The sequence below is a fragment of the Mercenaria mercenaria genome, chromosome 4, assembly GCF_021730395.1.
Source record: "Mercenaria mercenaria strain notata chromosome 4, MADL_Memer_1, whole genome shotgun sequence".
Classification (NCBI taxonomy): Eukaryota; Metazoa; Mollusca; class Bivalvia; order Venerida; family Veneridae; genus Mercenaria; species Mercenaria mercenaria.
Genome location: NC_069364.1, coordinates 29,195,303 through 29,217,833, shown reverse-complemented (window position 1 = coordinate 29,217,833; position 22,531 = coordinate 29,195,303). Strand labels below are relative to the sequence as shown.

At 35.9% G+C, this 22,531-nt stretch overlaps 1 protein-coding gene across 1 annotated transcript; it reads left to right on the top strand.

Annotated features, from left to right (window-relative positions):
• The first annotated feature begins 8,951 nt into the window (after positions 1 to 8,951).
• LOC123552786 (betaine--homocysteine S-methyltransferase 1-like) lies at positions 8,952 to 18,884 on the top strand. The gene is made up of 7 exons (XM_053540861.1): positions 8,952 to 9,095; positions 9,722 to 9,912; positions 10,122 to 10,316; positions 10,881 to 10,992; positions 15,394 to 15,572; positions 16,063 to 16,144; positions 17,990 to 18,884. Exons 1-7 carry the CDS (start codon positions 9,089 to 9,091, stop codon positions 18,256 to 18,258), a joined length of 1,035 nt encoding a protein of 344 aa, XP_053396836.1. The 5' UTR covers positions 8,952 to 9,088; the 3' UTR covers positions 18,259 to 18,884.
• The last annotated feature ends 3,647 nt before the right edge of the window (positions 18,885 to 22,531 follow it).

Sequence of the window (22,531 nt, the reverse complement as noted above, 5' to 3'; positions counted from 1 at the left end):
CGAGTAACACGACGTATCACAAATAGACAATGTGACAGTTGATAATCAAGAAAATAAATAGAATATTTCTGTATATACTTATACTCTGTCTACTAAGCCATGTCTCATATAAATATCTTCTTTTTCAAAAGACAATCGAAAGGGTTTTTCCCTAAATAAGTGAAAAACTGTGTGGGTTTCATTCCAAACAGACGTCACCCTTAAAACACAACACAACAGCATATGGAGCATAATGAAACTGAAAAATAACACCATACGTAAAACACAACAGCATAGCACAGAAAATAATGAAACAGAACAAAGAAAAAAAGAATAAAAATAAGGCTCAAATAATGATGTCTATTTCGGACGCCTGAGACACCTCCCTCCCATCCGCAGAAAAATAGGAGACATATTGTTTTGTCCTGTCCTTCCGTCCGTCCGTACGTCACACTTCATTTCCGAGCAATAACTGGAGAACCATTTGACCTAGAACCTTCCTACTTCATAGGGTTGTAGGGCTGCTGGAGTAGACGACCCCTATTGTTTTTGGGGTCACTCGTCGAAGGTCAAGGTCACAGGGGCCCGATCAATAACTAGAGAACCACTTGACTCAGAATGTTGAAACTTCAGAGAATGATTGATCATGAAGAGTAAATGACCCCTATTGTTTTTGTGGTCACTCCGTCAAAGGTCAAGGTCACAGGGGCATGAACATTGAAAACCATTTCCGATCAATAACTAGAGAACCACTTGACCCAGAATGTTGAAACTTCATAGGATGATTGGTCATGAAGAGTGGATGATCTCTGTTGTTTTTGGGGTTACTTCGTCAAAGGTCAATGTCACAGGGGCCTGAAGATTGCAAACCATTTCCGATCAATAACTAGAGAACCACTTGACCTAGAATGTTGAAACTTCATAGGATGATTGGTCATGTAGAGTAGATGAACCTTTCTGTTCTTGGGGTCACTCCGTCAAAGGTCAAGGTCACAGGGGCCTGAACATTAAAAACAATTTCCGATCAATAACTTGAGTATCACTTGACCCAGAATGTTGAAACTTCACAGGATGATTGTACACGTAAAGAAGATGATCCCTATTGATTTTGTAATCACTCCGTGAAAGGTCAAGGTTACAGGGGCCTGAAGATTGAAAACCCTTTCCGGTCAGTAACTTGAGAACCACTCGACCAAGAATGTTGAAACTTCATAGGATGATTGAGCATGCGGAATAAATAATCCCTGTTGTTTTTGGGGTCACTCCGTTAAAGGTCAAGGTCACAGCGGCCTGAACATTGATAACAATTTCCGATCAATAACTTCAGAACCTCTTGATCCAGAATGTTGAAACTTCACAGAATGATTGAACATGCAGAGTAGATGACTTCCATCGATTTTGGGGTCACTCTGTTAAAGGTCAAGGTCACAGGAGCCTGAACATGGAAAACAATTTCCGATCAATAACTTGAGAACCACTTGACCCAGAATGTTGAAACTTCATAGGATGATTGAACATGCAGAGTAGATAATCCCTATTGATTTTGGGATCAGTCTATTAAAGGTCAATGTCACAGGGGCCTGGTCATGTAAAATCATTTCTGGAGAATAACTTGAGAACCACTTGACCTAGAATGTTGAAACTTAATAGGATGATTGGACATGCAGAGTAGATGACTCCGATTTATTTTGAGGTCACTTGATCAAAGGTCAAGGTCACAGGAGCCTGAACATGGAAAACAATTTCCGATCAATAACTTGAGAACCACTTGACCCAGAATGTTGAAACTTCATAGGATGATTGAACATGCAAAGTAGATGATCTTTTTTGATTTTGGGGTCAGTCTATTAAAGGTCAAGGTCACAGGGGCCTGGTCATGTAAAATCATTTCTGGAGAATAACTTGAGAACCACTTGACCTAGAATGTTGAAACTTAATAGGATGATTGGACATGCAGAGTAGATGACCCCTATTTATTTTGAGGTCACTTGATCAAAGGTCAAGGTCACAGGAGCCTGAACAGTGACTTGAGAACCACTAGGCCAATAGTGTTGAAATTTAGCGGGATGACTGGACATGCCAAGTAGATGATCCCTATTGCAGCCAACCATCAGTGTCTCTTTGACTTTCGCTCCTGACCCCTATTGACTTCTTGCCTATAGGACTTTGCATTGGGGGAGACATGTGCTTTTTTACAAAAGCAATTTCTAGTTTTGCCTAGTTCACATTTGGCTTGCGATGCGTCTGCAGAGCCCGTAGATTGCCCGTATCTACCTTTCCGTGCGGCCTCCGTGTGAAGGCATGAGGCAGCTGTGTGATTTTTGTACGCATTCACGGGCTCTGCAGCCTCTACAATTTTATTTAGCGAAAAGTTATACAAAATCGTAAGCCCCGTAGCCCGTACACAGGTCTCGGTTGGCATTGCACAATCCCCGCACGGGCATCGTTAGGAGGCCGCGCGCTGATCGTGCAACCATCGCACGATTTTCCGTGGACATGGTGCCCAAAAGAAATTGTAGGGAGATTGTGAACAGCCCTCGACAGCTGCCGTAAGGCTGCCGCTCGCTGCCCGTGCAGTACCCATGAAAACACACGGATATTGAGCAATCATCGCACGGCAACCTTATAGCTGCCGCACCATTGCCGTGTGGCGGCCTTGCTATGGGCATGGCTATATATATTGGCCATCTCCAGCATGTTTCCATTATTTGTCTCTTCAGAGAAATGAGAGTACCACTAACACTCAGAGCGGTATACCTGCGGTTGCAGTTGAGGCAGGTCAGCAGAAATATGAATTTTTACACAACACTCCTCTTTATACGCTACGGACGAGCGCCATACGATTTCCGTGGGAAGCTTGCAGAGACTTCACGGCAACTGCACGCGGCGTCCGTACGGATTTCTCACGACCTTCCCCCGAGAGCCTGTACTAAAAATGGCACGATACTCCTATAAAATGAGAACTTATACGCCGTAGCCCTTAGCCACCTACGATACCCCAAAACCCAAAAGGAAAACCATAGACTAATTTATCGCACTCTGGGACATACGTAAAGAGTGTCAGTATTTATATATTTGAAGTGGGAAGGGTCGAGGACAGCAATTTTACATGACACCCTGTTGTTCATAACTCATATCAAAGACAAATCATTGTGACGTGTAGTACTTCCAGAAAATTTTATATTTTTATATTCTGAGGAATTTCAGGCAGCCAATATATTTGTAAAAGGTATTTATCTTCTGAAATTATTTGTGATTATTTTAGAGTAGAGTTCGAGAGCTGGAATGGATAGGGGCAAGACTCTTATAGTGCATAACCCATTTTTATCCGCCATTCTGTCCCAAGATCGACCATTTTCATAAGATAATCGGAGGGGCATGCAGGCTGCAGTCCCGAATTCTATAAAAACCGGTATGCATAATTGAAGCTGATACGTTGTAGATATAATGACAGGTTACTGTTCAAGTGCTGTGTTCGAATCCTTCATTGTCAAAATTTCTTTAACAACAAATAACGTACTTCTTAATGTTTGAATTTGGCTATTTTTTATTCCTTATTCTGGCAAGTTTATGCGTTGCAATATTACAAGCCTATCAGATTTACCAAGTTAATCGCTAAATCGAGGACACTTAATACATTCGCATTGATATTTTAATGTCTAAACGAATGTCTTATGTCTATACAGATAGACATTCGCCTCGATTTTTTGAATGTCTACACGAATGTCTAATGTCTAATCAGACAGGCATTCGCAGTAATTGTTTTGAATGTCTAAACGGATGTCTAATGTCTATACAGATAGGCATTCGCCTCAATTTTTGAATGTCTATACGGATCTCTTATGTCTATACAGATAGACATTCGCTTCGATTTTTTAATGTCTATACGGATCTCTAATGCCTATACAGATAGACATTCGCTTCGATTTTTTAATATCTATACGAATGTCTAATGTCTAAGCCTCTGCCAACTTCACGCATCGTTCAACTTGACCAAATGCAATATGGCATTTTGCTACATCAAAGGCAATAATATTTCTGGTGTTTTAAATCTGATGTTATTAAAAATCGGTCTTGACTAAGGTAATATCGTCAGATATAACTTTTTCAAATATTGGAATTAATCTATAAGTCTGACCGAAAATCGAACTTGTCTGCTGTAAATAAGCATTCAAATTCAAAGAGAACATCTAACATTCATTAAGAGCTCAGTCGTAAACTTATTACATGACCAATATCTGACTGACCCACTGCAACTGGTAAGAAGCGAATTACGTTTTGCGATCGAAAACGTTGGTCAGTAAAATGAGCATTCTTTTGCTGTTTCAAATCCCAAATCCCGTTGAAAATGAAAAAAAAAATGGAGATTTTTTTTCCCTTGTGATTGAAAGCCGAACTAACGGGCTCAGAAATTTCCTCATTTTGTGTTTTGAATGCCTTTTTATTTTTCATTAATGGTGCTATTTACGAATAACAGCAATCTTAACTGGGTGCCGTGTGGTGGCCGCAAAAAGTCTCACCGTACTTGGATTCAGTATTGTTATATTTTCTGTTCCCTTCAGATCACGGATTCCATTCAATATCTTTGTAACAGAATTCCGCTTAAAGCCGGTTCTAGGGGCTATAAGAGGTGCTGCATTTTCCATTACTTGCCATGAACAGACTCAGTCAGACCGAGTCTAGTATTATTTTGCTTGCTTGCATTCTATTATGCTTCCAAGGGATTTACATATCTTAGGCCACACCAAATTGATTACTTGGTCAACGGATTTCCCGCTCCATTTTTTTTCCAAAATCAAAAACAAATATTTTTTTTTTGAAAATCAGCTTCCGCTCACTTCAGATTTTGCAGACCGATTAAAAAATTTCAGAGCGGGCGTTTTTCACCGTTTAGGGGCCTTATTATCACTGTGAAGCGACAGTAGTTGATAAAATTTAATAATTTTAATCATATTTGTCCATTAAAACACCAGAAGAACATGTTTGAGGCTCTGTGTTGCCCCAGTTCGCAAAACTGACACCCGAAATGACCGTTAGAATGTGTAAATAAATCCTTGAAAGATCATTAGAAAGAGTTTCCGCCAAACATTTTAAAACAGTGTCATTTAATAATGGCTGGTGATTAAAACAACGTTTTGCTGCAATCCTTAAAATTATACACTTATATCAGCAGTAATTTGGTAGTACTTAAATGATGAACAGGCGGTATAATTCAGTTTGGACTTCACATACAGTGTTACATCATAGATAATGTATTGTTGGAATAACTTTGATTTTAAGGACTTGAACATTGCTTCTATCAGCCATGTAAAATGAACACAATTTTCTTGCGGAGAATGGGTACGCACATGGAACTTTATTAGGGCAGAGGAATCCTAAAGAGCTTACAAACTCACAATCCAAGAAAAGATGCATTAAAGGCTTACTTTTTTATTTTTCAAGTACAGTTGAAAAACAAGAATATTATATAACTGTATATAGATCCTTTTTTCAGATTTGTTTAATGGGTACCATCAGATCTAGTTATCAAAAAGAAACTAAAGGTGACAATGCATTTATTGTTCAGACTTGCATCATCTAAAGTAAGTCTTTCCTTATCTGCCAAAGTTAAATGTGAAATCAAAGAACAACAGAAAGTGCAAAATGTGTTATCGACTTTACAAGTGAATTTGGTCATCAGTGAATGATGGATTCCTGGTATCTTGTGAAATTGCATTGAAAATTGACAGACACTTTGATATATAGGTCATGAGTATACCTAATATACTGGTGGGGATATTGCAGAATTTTCCATATATATAATGATTTCTGTTATATATGTACACTACATGAGAGTAACTTATGTAGTGATAGAATCTAAGGCAAAACCCTTTATGTGGCCAGGGTACTGGCTTGTCTAGGATAAAACTTAGCAAACACATTAGTTCTATACACTAGAAATATGGTCAAATTGCTAGATCTTCTTGTATCCGCCTGTTGTCTTCCAGTTTGTTTAAATGTCTAAATGTTTGTAATGTATTTTGGGAACAGTTTGTAATTAAACCTTAAACATCTGAGGATCTTTGGTTCTTTTATGTATTTTCAAGCCATTTTGATATGTTTTTGCAGTGCTTGTTGACTTTTGTGACTTTTGTGACGAGGTTTTTTTTTTGTTTTTTTTTTCTTCAAATCGCTTATCGCCCGCTCCAAAAATAGGTGAAATCCAAAAACAAATATTTTTATTTTTATCTCGCTCGCTCGCTCCTAAATTTTTTGGAAAAAAATCCGATGACGAAGAAATTACTTTGGTGTGGCCTTATTATCTGTCTACCTTAAAGGAGTTCATCACAATATTTTGTGCGCAGCTCAATCACGCAGCAGCGATATCCACTGTAAAGTTCAGAATTCGCCGCCGAAATTGCATAATTGTCGGATATGTAGCGCACTCGCGCAAAATATATCGTATGTACTGACAATATAGGTCGTGCATCCATATTTTACCTTTAAAAATGATGGTGCTTTATTGGAGGAGTAGTTGTAGGAAGTGCTCGAATCGAATACATTGTGGACAGCCAATTTGAAAGTAAACTATTTCGTCCAGTAATGATGCGGCCGACTCCAAGTCAAATAAAATTCCAGAAAATCTTAACGTAGATATATCTCCTTCAAGTTTAAATGTGACTTCCTAAAAATGTTGTTATACTTTTTGTGCCCCATCCCGTTTTTCACCTAGTAAGACCAGAGTTATGGCCCTTGATAGTCAAATTGTACATAAAGGGTCTAAACATTTGTGTCGCACGTACCTCAAAATTATATGCGCCAAGAGTCGTGAAACCATACAAGAATTAAATTCAGCATGCGAAGTTGGGCACCAGTGCTTTTATTTGAGGTTTCACTCAATAAAAACAGATTTATGTCCCTTGACGTGGTCAAATATATACGTAAATGGGATGTGAAAGCTTGTGTAGCACGTATCTCAAAAAGTATTTGACCTAGAGGCATGCAACCTTAAAAGAGCATTATTCCGCATGTGAGTAAAAATATTGGTTAAGGAACTGATAATAACATTGTGCAATTTGTTTTGTAAGAAAAAAAAAATGTTCATAATTTTTAGGTGGGTGGGGTAATGAAAAAATACTTTTGTGGGTGGAGTGAATATTTTTTAATTTTTCTTGAAAACAAGCACGGGTTGATATTATTTTTTTTGGTTTAGATTTTTTGTCTTAGTTCTAGCTTACATAATATAAAATATGGAAAAATTCTGTCCGCTAGATTTTACATATTAAAAAAATACTTCGTGTTTTTCTCAGTTTCAGATACTTTCAACATCTGTCAAGAGTAATTTTTCTGAGTTAATATATCTACATGTTGACATTTTATACATAGTTATAGTGGTGTTATAAATTCGGATGCATAAACAGTAACATCAGAGTGAAACTTCGAATAAATAATTGTTTGCAGTAGTTTTATTATGATATGTATGTACTGTTTCTTCAGACAAAAATACCGATTTGGTGTTCTTAATAAACTTTGAATATTGAAAAAAGAAGCACGGGTACCTACTATTTTTATTTTTTATTTTAACTTGTTATACATCAATCTATAAATATGCAAAGTTACAAAAAATTCTGTCCGCTAGAAATAATTGTGAAAAACATCTTTAAGTACACGTGTCATGTTCTAATTCTTATCTTTTAGATAAACCAAGTTCATAATTCTTGTACTTGATTTTACCCTACGTCTCATATATATATTATGAGCCGCACCATGAGAAAACCAACATAGTGCGTTTGCGACCAGCATTGATCCAGACCAGCTTGCGCATCCACGCAGTCTAGTCAGGATCCATGTTGTTCGCTTTCAAAGGCTATTACAATTAAAGAAACCGTTAGCGAACAGCATGGATCCTGACCAGAAATGCGCGGATGCGCAGGCTGGTCTGGATCCATGCTGATCGCAAATGCACTATGTTGGTTTTCCCATGGCGCGGCTCAATTATGATTATCATTTCTTTATATAGCCATCGAAGGTCATACTATGCGAAAGCATGCGTTTCCCTGGTGTTAGCTTCTTTTATCTATTTATGACCGAATGTACACGACACGATAAAAAATAACGAAAGTTCTTTACAGTTTAGTCAAGGAAATGTAACAGTTTATAATTATTGTTTTAATATTAATGCCAGCCTTCTTTATTTTCTACGGTGGCATATTTCTGCCATTTCGTTCCGACGTGTTGGCTAGTTTGAAGAATGCTAACACGCCAGAACGACTAACTAGCGTGACAATACTCATTTGTCGTAACAGCGCACTTTTTAGTTAATCGTTCTTGTGTTTTGGCGTACTGGCGGACCTTCACGCCAGAGCGACATGGCAGAAACCAGCCACCATACTTCTAAATTTATAACTGATAAGATTTAAATTTAACAGTTCATCAGTTCTTTCAACAGTGATAACGCTCAACGCAAACGATAAGTATAAATACAATATCTCATTGAATGTATACCAAACATTAATTAAGCAAACTTCAACATGACCAATACATGCATTACGCCCCACCCTCAAGTCAGTACCAGGTTTTACTGATCATTTGACTGTGTTTAGACCAATGGAAATGATTTTAATGAAAGACTATATAATGAAAGATATAACAGTAAACTGAAAAACACTTAATGTTTTTAATCTAGATCTGCCACTGTATTAATCTTCTTAAGTATGTACTTCTTGAAAGGCAAATACATGTACATGTGTTTCTTTCATTCGGTGAGAAACTTTTAATTCAATACCAGCCCCTGTGTCCCCGATAACTGTACAATCAGTCAGGAAATTTATAACTGAGCCGCGCCATGAGAAAACAAACATAGTGCGTTTGCGACCAGCATGGATCCAGACCAGCCTGCGCATCTGCGCAGTCTGGTCAGGATCCATGCTGTTCGCTAATGGTTTCTCTAATTGCAATAGGCTATGAAAGCGAACAGCATGAATTCTGACCAGACTGTGCGGATGCGCAGGCTGGTCTGGATCCATGCTGGTCGCAAAGCCACTATAATGGTTTTCTCATGGCGCGGCTCATATGTAAATTCATCATACTATTGTATGTGTGAAACAAAGTAAGACAGAACGGAAAGACAATGAAAGGTAAGAAACGTTTAATATATGTAAATATGCACCCCTCTAAAACAGCTTTTAAAGGTTTATAATGCCTTTTAAAGGTTTATAACGGCTCTGTTTAAAATATGGCTACCATGTATGAATACAAAATATATCAGTTTCTTGTTAAATCCTATGTGCGATAATTGCTTTCATAACATTTATCATAGGTATGAATATTGCTGAGTATACTAGAATGTTTTACTGAATCTTGTTTTTTATTACCTCCCTTTATGACTCTAACTATAACTTTTTATATGCAACATTGACAATGGTACTTTTCTAACCATGTAATTAGGCACATCATCTAATATTTGGAAAGTTGTTTCATCTGTTTTTAAGATGAAAATCTTAAACCGTTTCAAAGTGCAGATCATTTTTACCTATATACATTGCCTCATTAAACTGGTATTAGAGATACTTTTCATACTTTAAAAAATAATCGTTATAAAACTGCCGCAGATTTACTACCCAAACTGTTTTCTATAAATTCTGATTTTCCCCCTTTGAGCAGGCAATAACTAAGCAAATGTTAAAATGGTACCGTTTAAAAGTTTTGTATCTAATGGCTTAATATTCATTAAGCTATGAATTTGCCGTTTATGTTTCAACAGGCTTACTTGAACGCCTAAGAGACGGGGACTCTATTGTTATCGCGGAAGGATACCTGTGGGAAATTGAAAGACGCGGCTTTGCGCAGTTTGGTTCCCAGGTTCCCGTTGTTGTTTTAGAAAAGCCGGATGAAGTGGAGACGCTGCATGAAGAATTTGCACTTGCCGGAAGTGACGTCATTGAAGCATTTACAGTAAATATTTTGATACTTTAAATCAAGAAAATTTTAAAATTTAAAAGTAATTTTGCTTTCTGTTATACCGAAAACGTGCTTATTCCGGCAGGAATTTGAACAAACCTTTACCATGTATTTTTTTTTCTGATTTTCAGTCTAGGGTCCATATTTGAAAAAGTGTCATAAAATGTTAGAATATGTTATCATTTTGAATTTTGTATTGGCAGTACTTTGGTCATCGGGAGTATATGAAGCTTCAAGGTCGGGAAGACGAGCTGGAAAAATTGAACAGGGATGCTCTCAGTATTGCACGGAAGGTGGCCGATAAATACGGTAAACTCATGGCCGGCGGATTGTCAAACACGCCCCTCTATTCGACAACGGACAAGGAAAGTCATCAGAAAATATATGACATGTTCAAGGTAAAACAATTAACGCAAAACCGAGAAAAATCTGCCTCCATTGTTGTAACACAAGTACTTAAAATATCGTCTAATAACATAAATGTCGGTTATGATATGATCTTTATTCAATAAAAGCTGGGGGTCGTGGGTTCGAGCACCACTAGAGTCACGATCACGCCTTCTTATATTACACCATTACTGGTTTTCCAGAAAGAGGACTCGTTTGTGGTTCAAACAAAGTTGATGCTTTCATATTCAGGCTTACACAACTTACTTTAACATAAATAAATAAAAAAAAAACAAAAAAAAAAAAAAAAAAAAAAACAACAACAAAAATACATTGTCTGATAGCCTGGCTCCCTGAATGCATGGTTCTTTTTACAGTTACTGCAAACATTTTATAAGAAAAATTTAAGCCTGACTCACTGATGGCTGACCCTATGTTTAAAACCAGGGGCAATAAAAATATCAATGTAGAAAGAACCTGCTGGAGTTACTTCCCTCTTATATATGTAAATAAGAACAAGCATAGGACGGGAGCCAGTCTATGTCTGATTATCACTCCAACTATGTTTTTGTCAGGAGCAAGTCATTTGGTGTGTAGAAGGGGGAGCGGATTACATTATTGGAGAGACATTTGACGCCTTTGGTGAAGCTGAGCTCGCATTAAGGGCAATCAGGGACCATGGAAAAGGTTTCACGGTTTATAGTTTAATTCTAACAGTTGCCTAATTCCATCTTTTTTTCCCCATTGACTATAAAATAACTGAGAAATTTACATTGTTCCATATTTCCCTTTAAGTTTTATATTAACATGAGAAAAATCATATTTCCAAAACAAGTGTGAAATAGATTACCTGGTAATTTCTTGTCTGAATGATGTTGAAAGCCTTGTTTCTGATGCTTCCAGACATTCCGACTCCGTCTGCACTCCTACAACCCTCATCTCCCGGTCCTTCAACCTGCTCCGTAATTCTTTTCTTTGGCATCTCGGTGGTGTTTGGGTGGACAACTTTGTAAATAGCCAATAGATCTAAATAAGTGGCAATTAGAGCTACAATATCTAGGCTCATCATCATCATCATCATCACCATCATAATTTTCATCATCATAATCAACAACATCATCATCACCATCATCATAAACCTCATGGTCATATCATCATCATCAGTCATATCATTATTATCATCATCAACAACAACATCACCATCATAATAATCTTCATCATCATCATTATTATCACCATTAACAAAAACATCACCATTACATAACCTTTATCGTAATAATCATCAATATTGTAGATCTATTATATGAACTATCATTGATCACTTTTCTACTGTATCTATCTTTTTGTACTGGTAAAATGTATCGTCATGTCCACTGTTTGATGACACACATATGTCCATATTCAAATTTTACATTGTTTTATAAACATTTTCATCAAATTGTTAAGGTTTAGGAGTATATCACCAAAACACAGAAATTTTTGAAAAACGAACAACATTGTTACCAATATTTTACCTGACCATTACATGTTCTGCCGTACTGATCCGTACTTAAAATATCCTGAAAAGTTGTTCCCCTTTGAAAATGAATGTCATTTGTAAAGAAATAAAAATAAACAATTGCTGAAAACTGTGTTCCATCTAGTTATGTGAAATTTCAACAATCGCACGCTATTGCAAATGCATCAAAACAAACATGTGTAATAGTTCTTTGAAAATGGTGAGTTTTTAAAGGCGTTTGACTGTCCGGAAGTTGGGCTTCTTTAGGCAGTCCTTTTCCGGAATTCAATGTTTATATCAGTATACTGACACTTGTTTTGCAGTTTTTGTAATGATAGCGTGTATATTACTCTACAAAACAAGTGTCAGTATACTGATATAAACATTGAATTCCGGAAAAGGAGTGGCTTATGGGGTCCTACTTCCGGACAGTCAAACGCCTTTAAAAACTCACCATTTACAAGGAACTGTTACACATGTTCGTTTTGATGCATTTGCAATAGCATGCGAGTGTTGAAATTTCACATAACTAGATGGAACACAGTTTTCAGCAATTGTTTATTTTTATTTCTTTACAAATGGCGTTCATTTTCAAAGGGGGGCAACTTTTTCAGAATATTTTTAAGTACTGAACAGTACGGTAGAACATGTAATGGTCAGGTAAAATATTGGTAACGATGTTGTTCGTTCATAAAGTATTTCTGTGTTTTGGTGATATACTCCTAAACCTTAATATAATATTATAAAATTATACATTAATGGTCAGAGGTGTTAAACCTACCTCATTAAAGTGTCGAGCGCAAAAGAACGCAAATATTAATTTTCTGCCTTTTATACCCGCGCTCAGTTAATTCTTAGAATTCGGTCACATGACCCGTTCAACGTAATCCTGGGGCGGAGCTTGTTTTTGCGCTAGCTTATAATGTTTAATCTCAAGCGATTAAATAGTTAGTTATAGCTCTACTAGCTAGAAAAATAAAGTTACTCTATGTTCGCAAAGAACTAGACAATATATACTTAAACGCAAAAGAAACTGTGCACTTTTCTTTTTTAATAACTTTTATTCTACAAAGTGTAGATCTACAGTTGTAAGAATCTCAGTCGTTACGGTTTTCTAAGCTAGGCTATGTCTTACGTAATATCTCTAATAGCGATTTCGCACGATTTCCACGTGCAGTATGTATACATAGGCACAGGTGGTAAAACTTGTTTTCTTTACATTCATTTGCACATGTACGAATGCGAATATCACTTTAGAATTCGAAATATTAAAGCAGCAAATATGCCACGACTTTCGGAACGTCAGCGTATTGAGGCTTTGATGATGCTGAGTAGAAAAGTTCCGTCATAGCAGTTTCACTGGCAATTAGTTGCCATAGAAACACTATAATATTGTTGAGAGATAGATTTGTGCAAACGGGTACTGTTGCCTACCGTCCTCGATTTGCCCGACCTTCAAAACGCCTTGCGGTTGGAATGGAACCGTCTTCTTGTGAACGTAATACAGTGTCACGTTAATTCCATAAGACGGCGTGTTGTGCAAGTTGTTAGACAAAATGGCGGGCAAATTAGCTCCTTCTATAAGGAAAATGAAAACGACAAATAATAAATATGAATTTTAATGCCAAATATAATCACACGTGTATCAATTTAATTATCCATTATATAAATATATACTGAAAACCGTCATACGGCAAGATACTTATTAACAACATTAACCATACAGTATATCAACATCACGAAAATTCAAACACAGTTCATCTCTGAAACAGAGTTCATGACACTACACTACTCGTCATCTCTGCGCCTAACAGAGTTCATGAACACATCATTTTTTCACTGATATCACATTAGCACATGAATACTGAATATATGAACATTTCATCAGTCTCTGATACAGAGTTCATGACTGTATGATCACACACCCTTGCACATGTAATCCAAGAATGAATTTAATTAAAAATAAAATTATATCAATATTTATGTAAACAGAAAGTAATTAATAACTGTAAACTAAGAACAATATATATATTTATTTGGCTGTAAGTTAGCGGAGGGTGGGAGGGTTTTTCGATAAAGAACGTGTGATCAGTTCGAAGACAAAAACAACAGTGAAGAAAAGAGTTAATTCTAAACAATGGACTGACCTCACACTACGTCAGAAACCGCGGGGAAATACAGTCTAAAGCGCCAAGACTAAACCAATCAAAAAGAACGAAACAAAATGTAATTCGGAACTATGACCAATGAAATTTAATAACTCAAAAATTATGGACTGGTTTATTCAAACCATTTTCAAGAAAGGTAATTAAAGACAAGAGTAAGTAAACATGTATAGCAAGAGTTATCCCTCGCTAATTAAATATTTTAAAGTTAAACCTTAAAATAAACCCACACGATATTAATAATGTAGGCATTGTAACTGAAAATACAAACTTCAAGTAGGAGCTATCTATATTATATGTATGTGAAGTTAACTGCATCAGAATACGAAGACTGAAAAAATTATTAAAATATTATTTCTTGAAAAAGAGTTATTTGAGCTGAAAAAAAATGATCCCGGATGAAATATTTGGAAAAAATGGAGACAACTCCGCAAAGACTTTATGATAGGCTTAGGTGACAATTGACCTAGTACCTCAAGCAAACTACCCACTTTTTACCTCTAATCATGAAAAAGCATGCATACTTGCCACATGAATTAGCAACCTGAATACAAAACTATGTAAAGATTAAATAACTGATTGCCCTGGGGAAAGTAGGACATTTTTTGTGGTGAAATTTGTCAACAAACAGGCGATTTTTTTTTAAAATGTCAAAACCAACAGAATTTCACAAGGTGAAATATGTTGAAAAAGCTACTGCTGGAAAGAGAACAATCTCAACTACCCATACATATGCGTCAAAGTATGGGAAAAATATCTAGAAATATGAGAAAATCGAAGAAATTAATTTCAAGAATGTTAGATGCATACCTGTGTAATCATACATGGCATTTATCATAGATAGGTTACTTTTCCTTTGCACTGATATAACACGGACAGGATTAGGATTAAGAAACGGTGTTCACTCAACAATTTCACCATATAATTAGATTGTTTCCCTTGCGTAAAAAAGGCTTAGGGTAAATCTCTAAATAATGCAAAATTTTCATCACTTTTGATCGAACTACAGTAAATGAACACAGGAAAACGCTTCTAAGCTATTTGTGTATTATTTTTTTTTTATTTTGAGCCCTACTAAACGCAGATGCCTCAAAACTTAAACGAATACGTTAACAAAATCACGTTTGTTGAAAAGATAATGTTTATCCTTTAAAATAATACCAAACATGACAACATGCCATCACTGGATTCTGAGAAAATCTGAAAATATAAAATGCACAGTTTCTTTTGCGTTTAAGTATAACATCACTGAGTCGCAAGTACTGGAATACATTTTACAGCCACCACACGACGCTTAAAGACTACTGTTTCTTGGGCCATACATGTCACAAATAGGAACAACCTCCTGAGCTATTGACATGATGATGTAATTTTTCTATTTTCGTCTTGAAAAAAAAAACCCAACTGTTTCTGGTGTATTATTAGGTTGCCCAGCAGTGATAACAATGGCGGCTCACATCCCGGAACGGACCACCGATGATATCCCTATAACAGAAGCGCTCAAACGTCTAGAAGATCAAGGAGCAGCGGTTGTTGGTCTAAACTGCTCACGTGGCCCTGACATTATGATGCCACTTTTGCGAGAAATAAGAAACGTTTGCAAGGTACCAAAGTTTCTAGCAGTTTAACTATTGTATGATATTGGCACAGTTCTAGTTTTTCCGTTACTACATTACCTTTCCTAAAATACATTTACTGACATGAAAAAAAATATCATGAATTCAGATTCTGAAGTGTCAGGTATATCTTTTTTTGCGGACTAAATGAGAAGGAAAGGTATTAATAACTTTAGTTATAAATAACTGATAGTCCCACCCCTTTACTTTGCCATACTGGACACTTAACAGACACACCTATTCAGCCCCTTTAATATAATAATACAGCCTATACTTCCTTCCTATGTATCCAGATAATAAAATGTTGAGGCATTTGACCCCTGTATAAGGAGTAAGACATTTTTATAATTTTATGTAGATGCTGCATTTTCTACACAATCGTGAAACATCGGGTATTTCCGGTATTCTCCGTATAGTACACGTCTATTGCGTAGTATAAAGGCCGAGGTGATCAGATTGTTTATTTTACAATGTACAGGGAGCTATTGCTGCCATACCGGTGCCTTATAGGACTACAGAAAAGGAGAGAACCTTTTATGCAGTTAAGGATCCAAACACAGGTAGAATAAAACATGGTGTGATCAAGCTTTCATATGACATTTACATATTATAATTCTAAAGATTAAATGCCTTTATTTCCTAAGACCAATATATAGAGGATATTTGTTTGTTTTAGAGTAAGATCGAAATATATTTCACCGAGTGAACACTATAATGCAATATTTTCACGAGTGGCACAGCCACCAGTGAAAATGTAAATTATGGTGTTCACGAGTAAAATATATTTCGATCTTACACTGAAACATACAAATTTTCTATTTATTTTATGTTTTGTAAATGGTTTTAACAAACTTATATCCAGTTTGTTCGCGCAACGTCACGTGCATCGCAACATAACGTCATTATGTCGTGACGTCAGGATATCTTTGAAGAAAAATTGTAAATAGTTCTATTACGTTTCCTGATTTCTTTTATATTTTATTATGATAGAATGTATATATTTATGATCCTGTTAGTATTTCTATACATATATATCTTTACTGAAGTATATTTTGCAAGGAATTACCTAATATCTATATAATTCATATTCGTTCGCATTCAAGTGTAGTTCCGTACCAGTGAAAAATAAAAATGATATTTTCACTGTTTAACAAGTGAAAATATCAATTTTATTTCACTGATAAATTTCAGTATTCCATTGAAGAACATAAAATAAATATAACTACTTCTTTTATATCATCTGCTCTTGGCGTACACTTATAACTCCTCTTCGATCGACTTCGGGGCTACATTTCTTATACAAATTATGGAATATTATGAATGGCTTAAACATTTTACATTTTTATTACTACAAAAGTTTCCTATTTCATTGTTAATTCAATAGAGTATATCTCCAGATATCACTTACCTAGAATGTAAGTGATAATTCAATATAGTTTACCTCCAGATAACACTTACCTAGAATGTAAGTGATAATTCAATAGCTTTTACCTCCAGATATCACTTACCTAAAATATAAGTGATCATTCAATATTGTGTACCTCCAGATAGCCCTTATCTAGAATGTAAGTGATAATTCAATAGAGTATACCTCCATATAGCATCTACCTAGAATGTAAGTGATAATTTCCGATTTATGACCCATGAACTAACTAAGAATGTAAGTGATAAATCCAGCTTTATTGCCCATGATTTAGGCGAAATATTTTTAAATAATCTGTTATATCAAAGGACACTTTTCTTGAGCAATACTGTTGTAATACCTTTTAAGGTGTAGGTTTAGTTTTGCAGAATTGGTATAAAACACCAGTTTTAGTCCTTGAGATAGTAATATTGCCATATGCCAAATAGTTAATTCATTACAAGAAGGAAAAACCTTGAACAGTGAAACAAACTTAGAATATGTGTGGTTGTTTTTGGACAATATTTGAGCAGTTCTACTTGTACCCAGGCCACAAAATATTTGATAGTTTTGTTCATATAGGGGCTACTGATCAATTATCTTAGATTGTGCAAAAGTGTTACAATTCACCTTTGGAAAAATGCTGGACAAGTTACATTTATTGAACTAAATCTAATTTTGACGACAGTATATGACGACACATCTATCATAAGTACTTGACAAGTAAGATCAGGGTGATCGCCCTTGCGTAGTAAAACCCATCTGGCTATACCAGTTTAAATAGTTAAACAGATCACGCATGTGGTTAAATACTAGACATTCATCCTAGTTTGCATGGCACTGTTGCGTTTTTTTTTCAAAGGTGGGTAATCGTATGCCAGACTGATATATCATATGTAAATGTTTAATTATGTAATGTAAAATAATACCTATAAAACAAATGATTCCTGTGGCACCAATAATATGAGACTGATATATAGGTCCTATATTTCCTTTATTTCAGGAAAGTACTTGTACCCGCACAACTTAGATCAGGTTCGCAGTTCACGTGAAGAAATCCGGAAGTTTGCAGAAGATGCTAAGTCCTTAGGGGTTCAATATGTGGGCCTTTGTTGCGGAAATTATCCCAGTTTGATTCGTGAGGTATCAGAAGTGTATGGAAAGAAACCTCCGGCATCAAAATACTCCATGAAGGGTGCATGGATTTCTGGGGAAGCACCGAAAACTGAAACTCTGAAGACGATAAGGAAGTTTATGGTTGGAGATGAATGACAAGGATTTTGAATTCTTTGTGACGTTAACGAACGTGAAGATGAATATCACATAATCCTTCTTTTGTGTAAAAGACCAGAAATACTTGTATGAAACATGAATTCTGTAAAGTGTATTAATATCTTTGAAATCCTTTCCATAGCCGTAACGTACTAAAACGTATTATCCTCTGGTCGCCCTTTCACGCTTCCATAGAATCAACATTTATCACACGAAATTCATTTTGAAAATATTTCTGAAATGCCTAGGTCTGCAGCTCTCAAATACGAAAATATCTCACATCCGAGGCATAAACTGACATCTTTAGACAACGTCAAAATGGACCCTATGAACGATTTGACGAAGTTCAAAAAATCTCCATACATTGTATTCCCGTAATGGACCCTAGTGGGAATTGTGTTGTTTTTTTGTTTTTTTTTTCCGAGTGCCAATAAAATCTTAATACATTGCAATATAGCAACAAATACTAAAATTACTAAGGCTTGTAATACCGTAACCAGTTCTCTCTTGCGACGAACCGTATAAAGATGAGTTTTGTGACGCAAAGAAACAATTCAGTCAGCACCAAATGTATTTAATAGGTCATGTGTATTAACTTTTGCAACGTCAAATTTTAATTTCTGACTAAATTGAGAACATCATCCAGTCCTTATTACTGCACCGATTCCAAAGCGATACATCTCTTATTGTAATTCACAAGCTCAAAACACACGAAGTAGAGCGACAAACACAAAGTATGCAGATCGCCGTTTCAACCGCGAATAAAGTTTGTCTTGCGTTTGTCTGCATGGTAAATTTATTCACCGTCAGTTTCCTTTTTCTGAAAGGGATTTAAAGATCTTGCGGAATAAAGTTCTACGAATGAGTGAAATTCTGGAAAGTAAACCAAAAAAAACCTGTGTTAAAATGCTACGCTTATTAATAAAAAGCAGCATATCTTAGGGGTATATCACCCGTATAAAGAAAGTCATAATTTCGTTAGATGCAAGATTTAGTAATTTGTTCATGACCAATAATGTTGACTAACAGTATGAGCGCACGTGGAATGTTCTGTTCTATAGTAAATATCAATGTATGCAACGTACGTCGAAAAAGTCTGTTAACTGGGCTCCTTAACAGTGTCATGACAACAATCTCCTAAGACTTCTACAAACAAACCAGTTTTATGATAAGGGAGCCATTGTAAAACTTAAGTGGCGACCTTTCCACCAGTATATTACATTTGGCATTTGAATACAGATAAGTGATAGTAAAACGGCAACAAAATTTGATAAAAAACGAATCAAATGTCAGTTGGACAGATGTGCAAGAATCTTCTGTCATATTGAAAGATGCTTGAATATCTAAGCAAGTAACTTTCAAAGTAAATGTCTGCGCTGAACATTGTGACTCAACATAAGCTCCATCATTTCCATTTATACAATGTTTTACATTCACATTTTCATAGCATATCCTTTCCATAGCCGTAACGTACTCAAACGTAATATCCTCTGGTCGTCCTTTCACGCTTCCATAGAATCAACATTTATCACACGAAATTCGTTTTGAAAATATTTCTGAAATGCCTAGGTCTGCAGCTCTCAAATACGAAAATATCTCACATCCGAGGCATAAACTGACATCTTTAGACAACGTCAAAATGGACCCTATGAACGATTTGACGAAGTTCAAAAAATCTCCATACATTGTATTCCCGTAATGGACCCCAGTGGGAACTGTGTTGTTTTTTTTTTCCGAGTGCCAATAATAATCTTAATACATTGCAATATAGCAACAAATACTAAAATTACTAAGGCTTGTAATACCGTAACCAGTTCTCTCTTGCGACGAGCTGTATAAGGATGAGTTTTGTGACGCAAAGAAACAATTCAGTCAGCAACAAATGTATTTAATAGGTCATGTGTATTAACTTTTGCAATGTCAAATTTTAATTTCTAACTAAATTGAGAACATTATCCAGTCCTTATCACTGCACCGATTCCAAAGCTTTACATCTCTTATTGTAATTCACAAGCTCAAAACACACGAAGTAGAGCGACAAACACAAAGTATGCAGATCGCCGTTTCAACCGCGAATAAAGTTTGTCTTGCGTTTCTCTGCATGGTAAATTTATTCACCGTCAGTTTCCTTTTGCTGAAAGGGATATATAGATCTTGTGCAGTAAAGTTCTACGAATGAGTGAAATTCTGGGAAGTAAACCAAAAAAACCCTGTGTTAAAATGCTACGCTTATTAATAAAAAGCAGCATATCTTAGGGGTATATCACCCGTATAAAGAAAGTCATAATATCGTTAGATGCAAGATTTATTAAGTTGTTCATGACCAATAATGTTGACTAACAGTATGAGCGCACGTGGAATGTTCTGTTCTATAGTAAATATCAATGTATGCAACGTACGTCGAAAAAGTCTGTTAACTGGGCTCCTTAACAGTGTAATGACAACAAGCCCCTACGACTTCTACAAACAAACGAGTTTTATGATCAGTGTGTTATTGTAAAACTAAAGTGACGACCTTTCCACCAGTATATTACATTTGGCATTTGAATACAGATAAGTGATAGTAAAACGGCAACAAAATTTGATAAAAAACGAATCAAATGTCAGTTGGACAGATGTGCAAGAATCTTCTTCTGTCATATTGAAAGATGCTTAAATATCTAAGCAAGTAACTTTCAAAGTAAATGTCTACGCTGAACATTGTGACTCAACATAAGCTCCACCATTTCCATTTGCACAATGTTTTACAGTCACATTTTCATAGCATATCCTTTCCATAGCCGTAACGTACTAAAACGTATTATCGTCTGGTCGCCCTCTCACGCTTCCATAGAATCAACATTTATCACACGAAATTCATTTTGAAAATATTTCTGAAATGCCTAGGTCTGCAGCTCTCAAATACGAAAATATCTCACATCCGAGGCATAAACTGACATCTTTAGACAACGTCAAAATGGACCCTATGAACGATTTGACGAAGTTCAAAAAATCTCCATACATTGTATTCCCGTAATGGACCCCAGTGGGAATTGTGTTGTTTTTTGTTGTTTTTTTCCGAGTGCCAATAATAATCTTAATACATTGCAATATAGCAACAAATACTAAAATTACTAAGGCTTGTAATAGCGTAACCAGTTCTCTCTTGCGACGAGCTGTATAAGGATGAGTTTTGTGACGCAAAGAAACAATTCAGTCAGCAACAAATGTATTTAATAGGTCATGTGTATTAACTTTTGCAATGTCAAATTTTAATTTCTGACTAAATTGAGAACATCATCCAGTCCTTATCACTGCACCGATTCCAAAGCGATACATCTCTTATTGTAATTCACAAGCTTAAAACACACGAAGTAGAGCGACAAACACAAAGTATGCAGATCGCCGTTTCAACCGCGAATAAAGTTTGTCTTACGTTTCTCTGCATGGTAAATTTATTCACCGTCAGTTTCCTCTTTCTGAAAGGGATACATAGATCTTGCGCAATAAAGTTCTACGAATGAGTGAAATTCTGGAAAGTAAACAAAAAAAAAAACCCCTGTGTTAAAATGCTACGCTTATTAATAAAAAGCAGCATATCTTAGTGGTATATCACCCGTATAAAGAAAGTCATAATATCGTTAGATGCAAGATTTAGTAAGTTGTTCATGACCAATAATGTTGACTAACAGTATGAGCGCACGTGGAATGTTCTGTTCTATAGCAAGTATCAATGTATGTAACGTACTTCGAAAAAGTCTGTTAACAGGGCTCCTTAACAGTGTAATGACAACAAGCCCCTACGACTTCTACAAACAAACGAGTTTTATGATCAGTGTGTCATTCTAAAACTAAAGTAACGACCTTTCCACCAGTATATTACATTTGGCATTTGAATACAGATAAGTGATAGTAAAACGGCAACAAAATTTGACAAAAAAAAAACGAATCAAATGTCAGTTGGACAGATGTGCAAGAATCTTCTGTCATATTGAAAGATGCTTGAATATCTAAGCAAGTAACTTTCAAAGTACATGTCTACGCTGAACATTGTGCCTCAACATAAGCTCCACCATTTCCATTTGCACAATCTTCTACATTCACATTTTCATAGCATATCCTTTCCATAGCCGTAACGTACTAAAACGTATTATCGTCTGGTCGCCCTCTCACGCTTCCATAGAATCAACATTTATCACACGTAATTCATTTTGAAAATATTTCTGAAATGCCTAGGTCTGCAGCTCTCAAATACGAAAATATCTCACATCCGAGGCATAAACTGACATCTTTA

Excerpts from the sequence above, each read along its gene's own strand:
- LOC123552786 (XM_053540861.1), top strand. Across the intron at positions 10,317-10,880 it reads AAATATATGACATGTTCAAG|GAGCAAGTCATTTGGTGTGT; the intron begins GTAAAACAATTA and ends TGTTTTTGTCAG. Across the intron at positions 15,573-16,062 it reads AAATAAGAAACGTTTGCAAG|GGAGCTATTGCTGCCATACC; the intron begins GTACCAAAGTTT and ends TACAATGTACAG.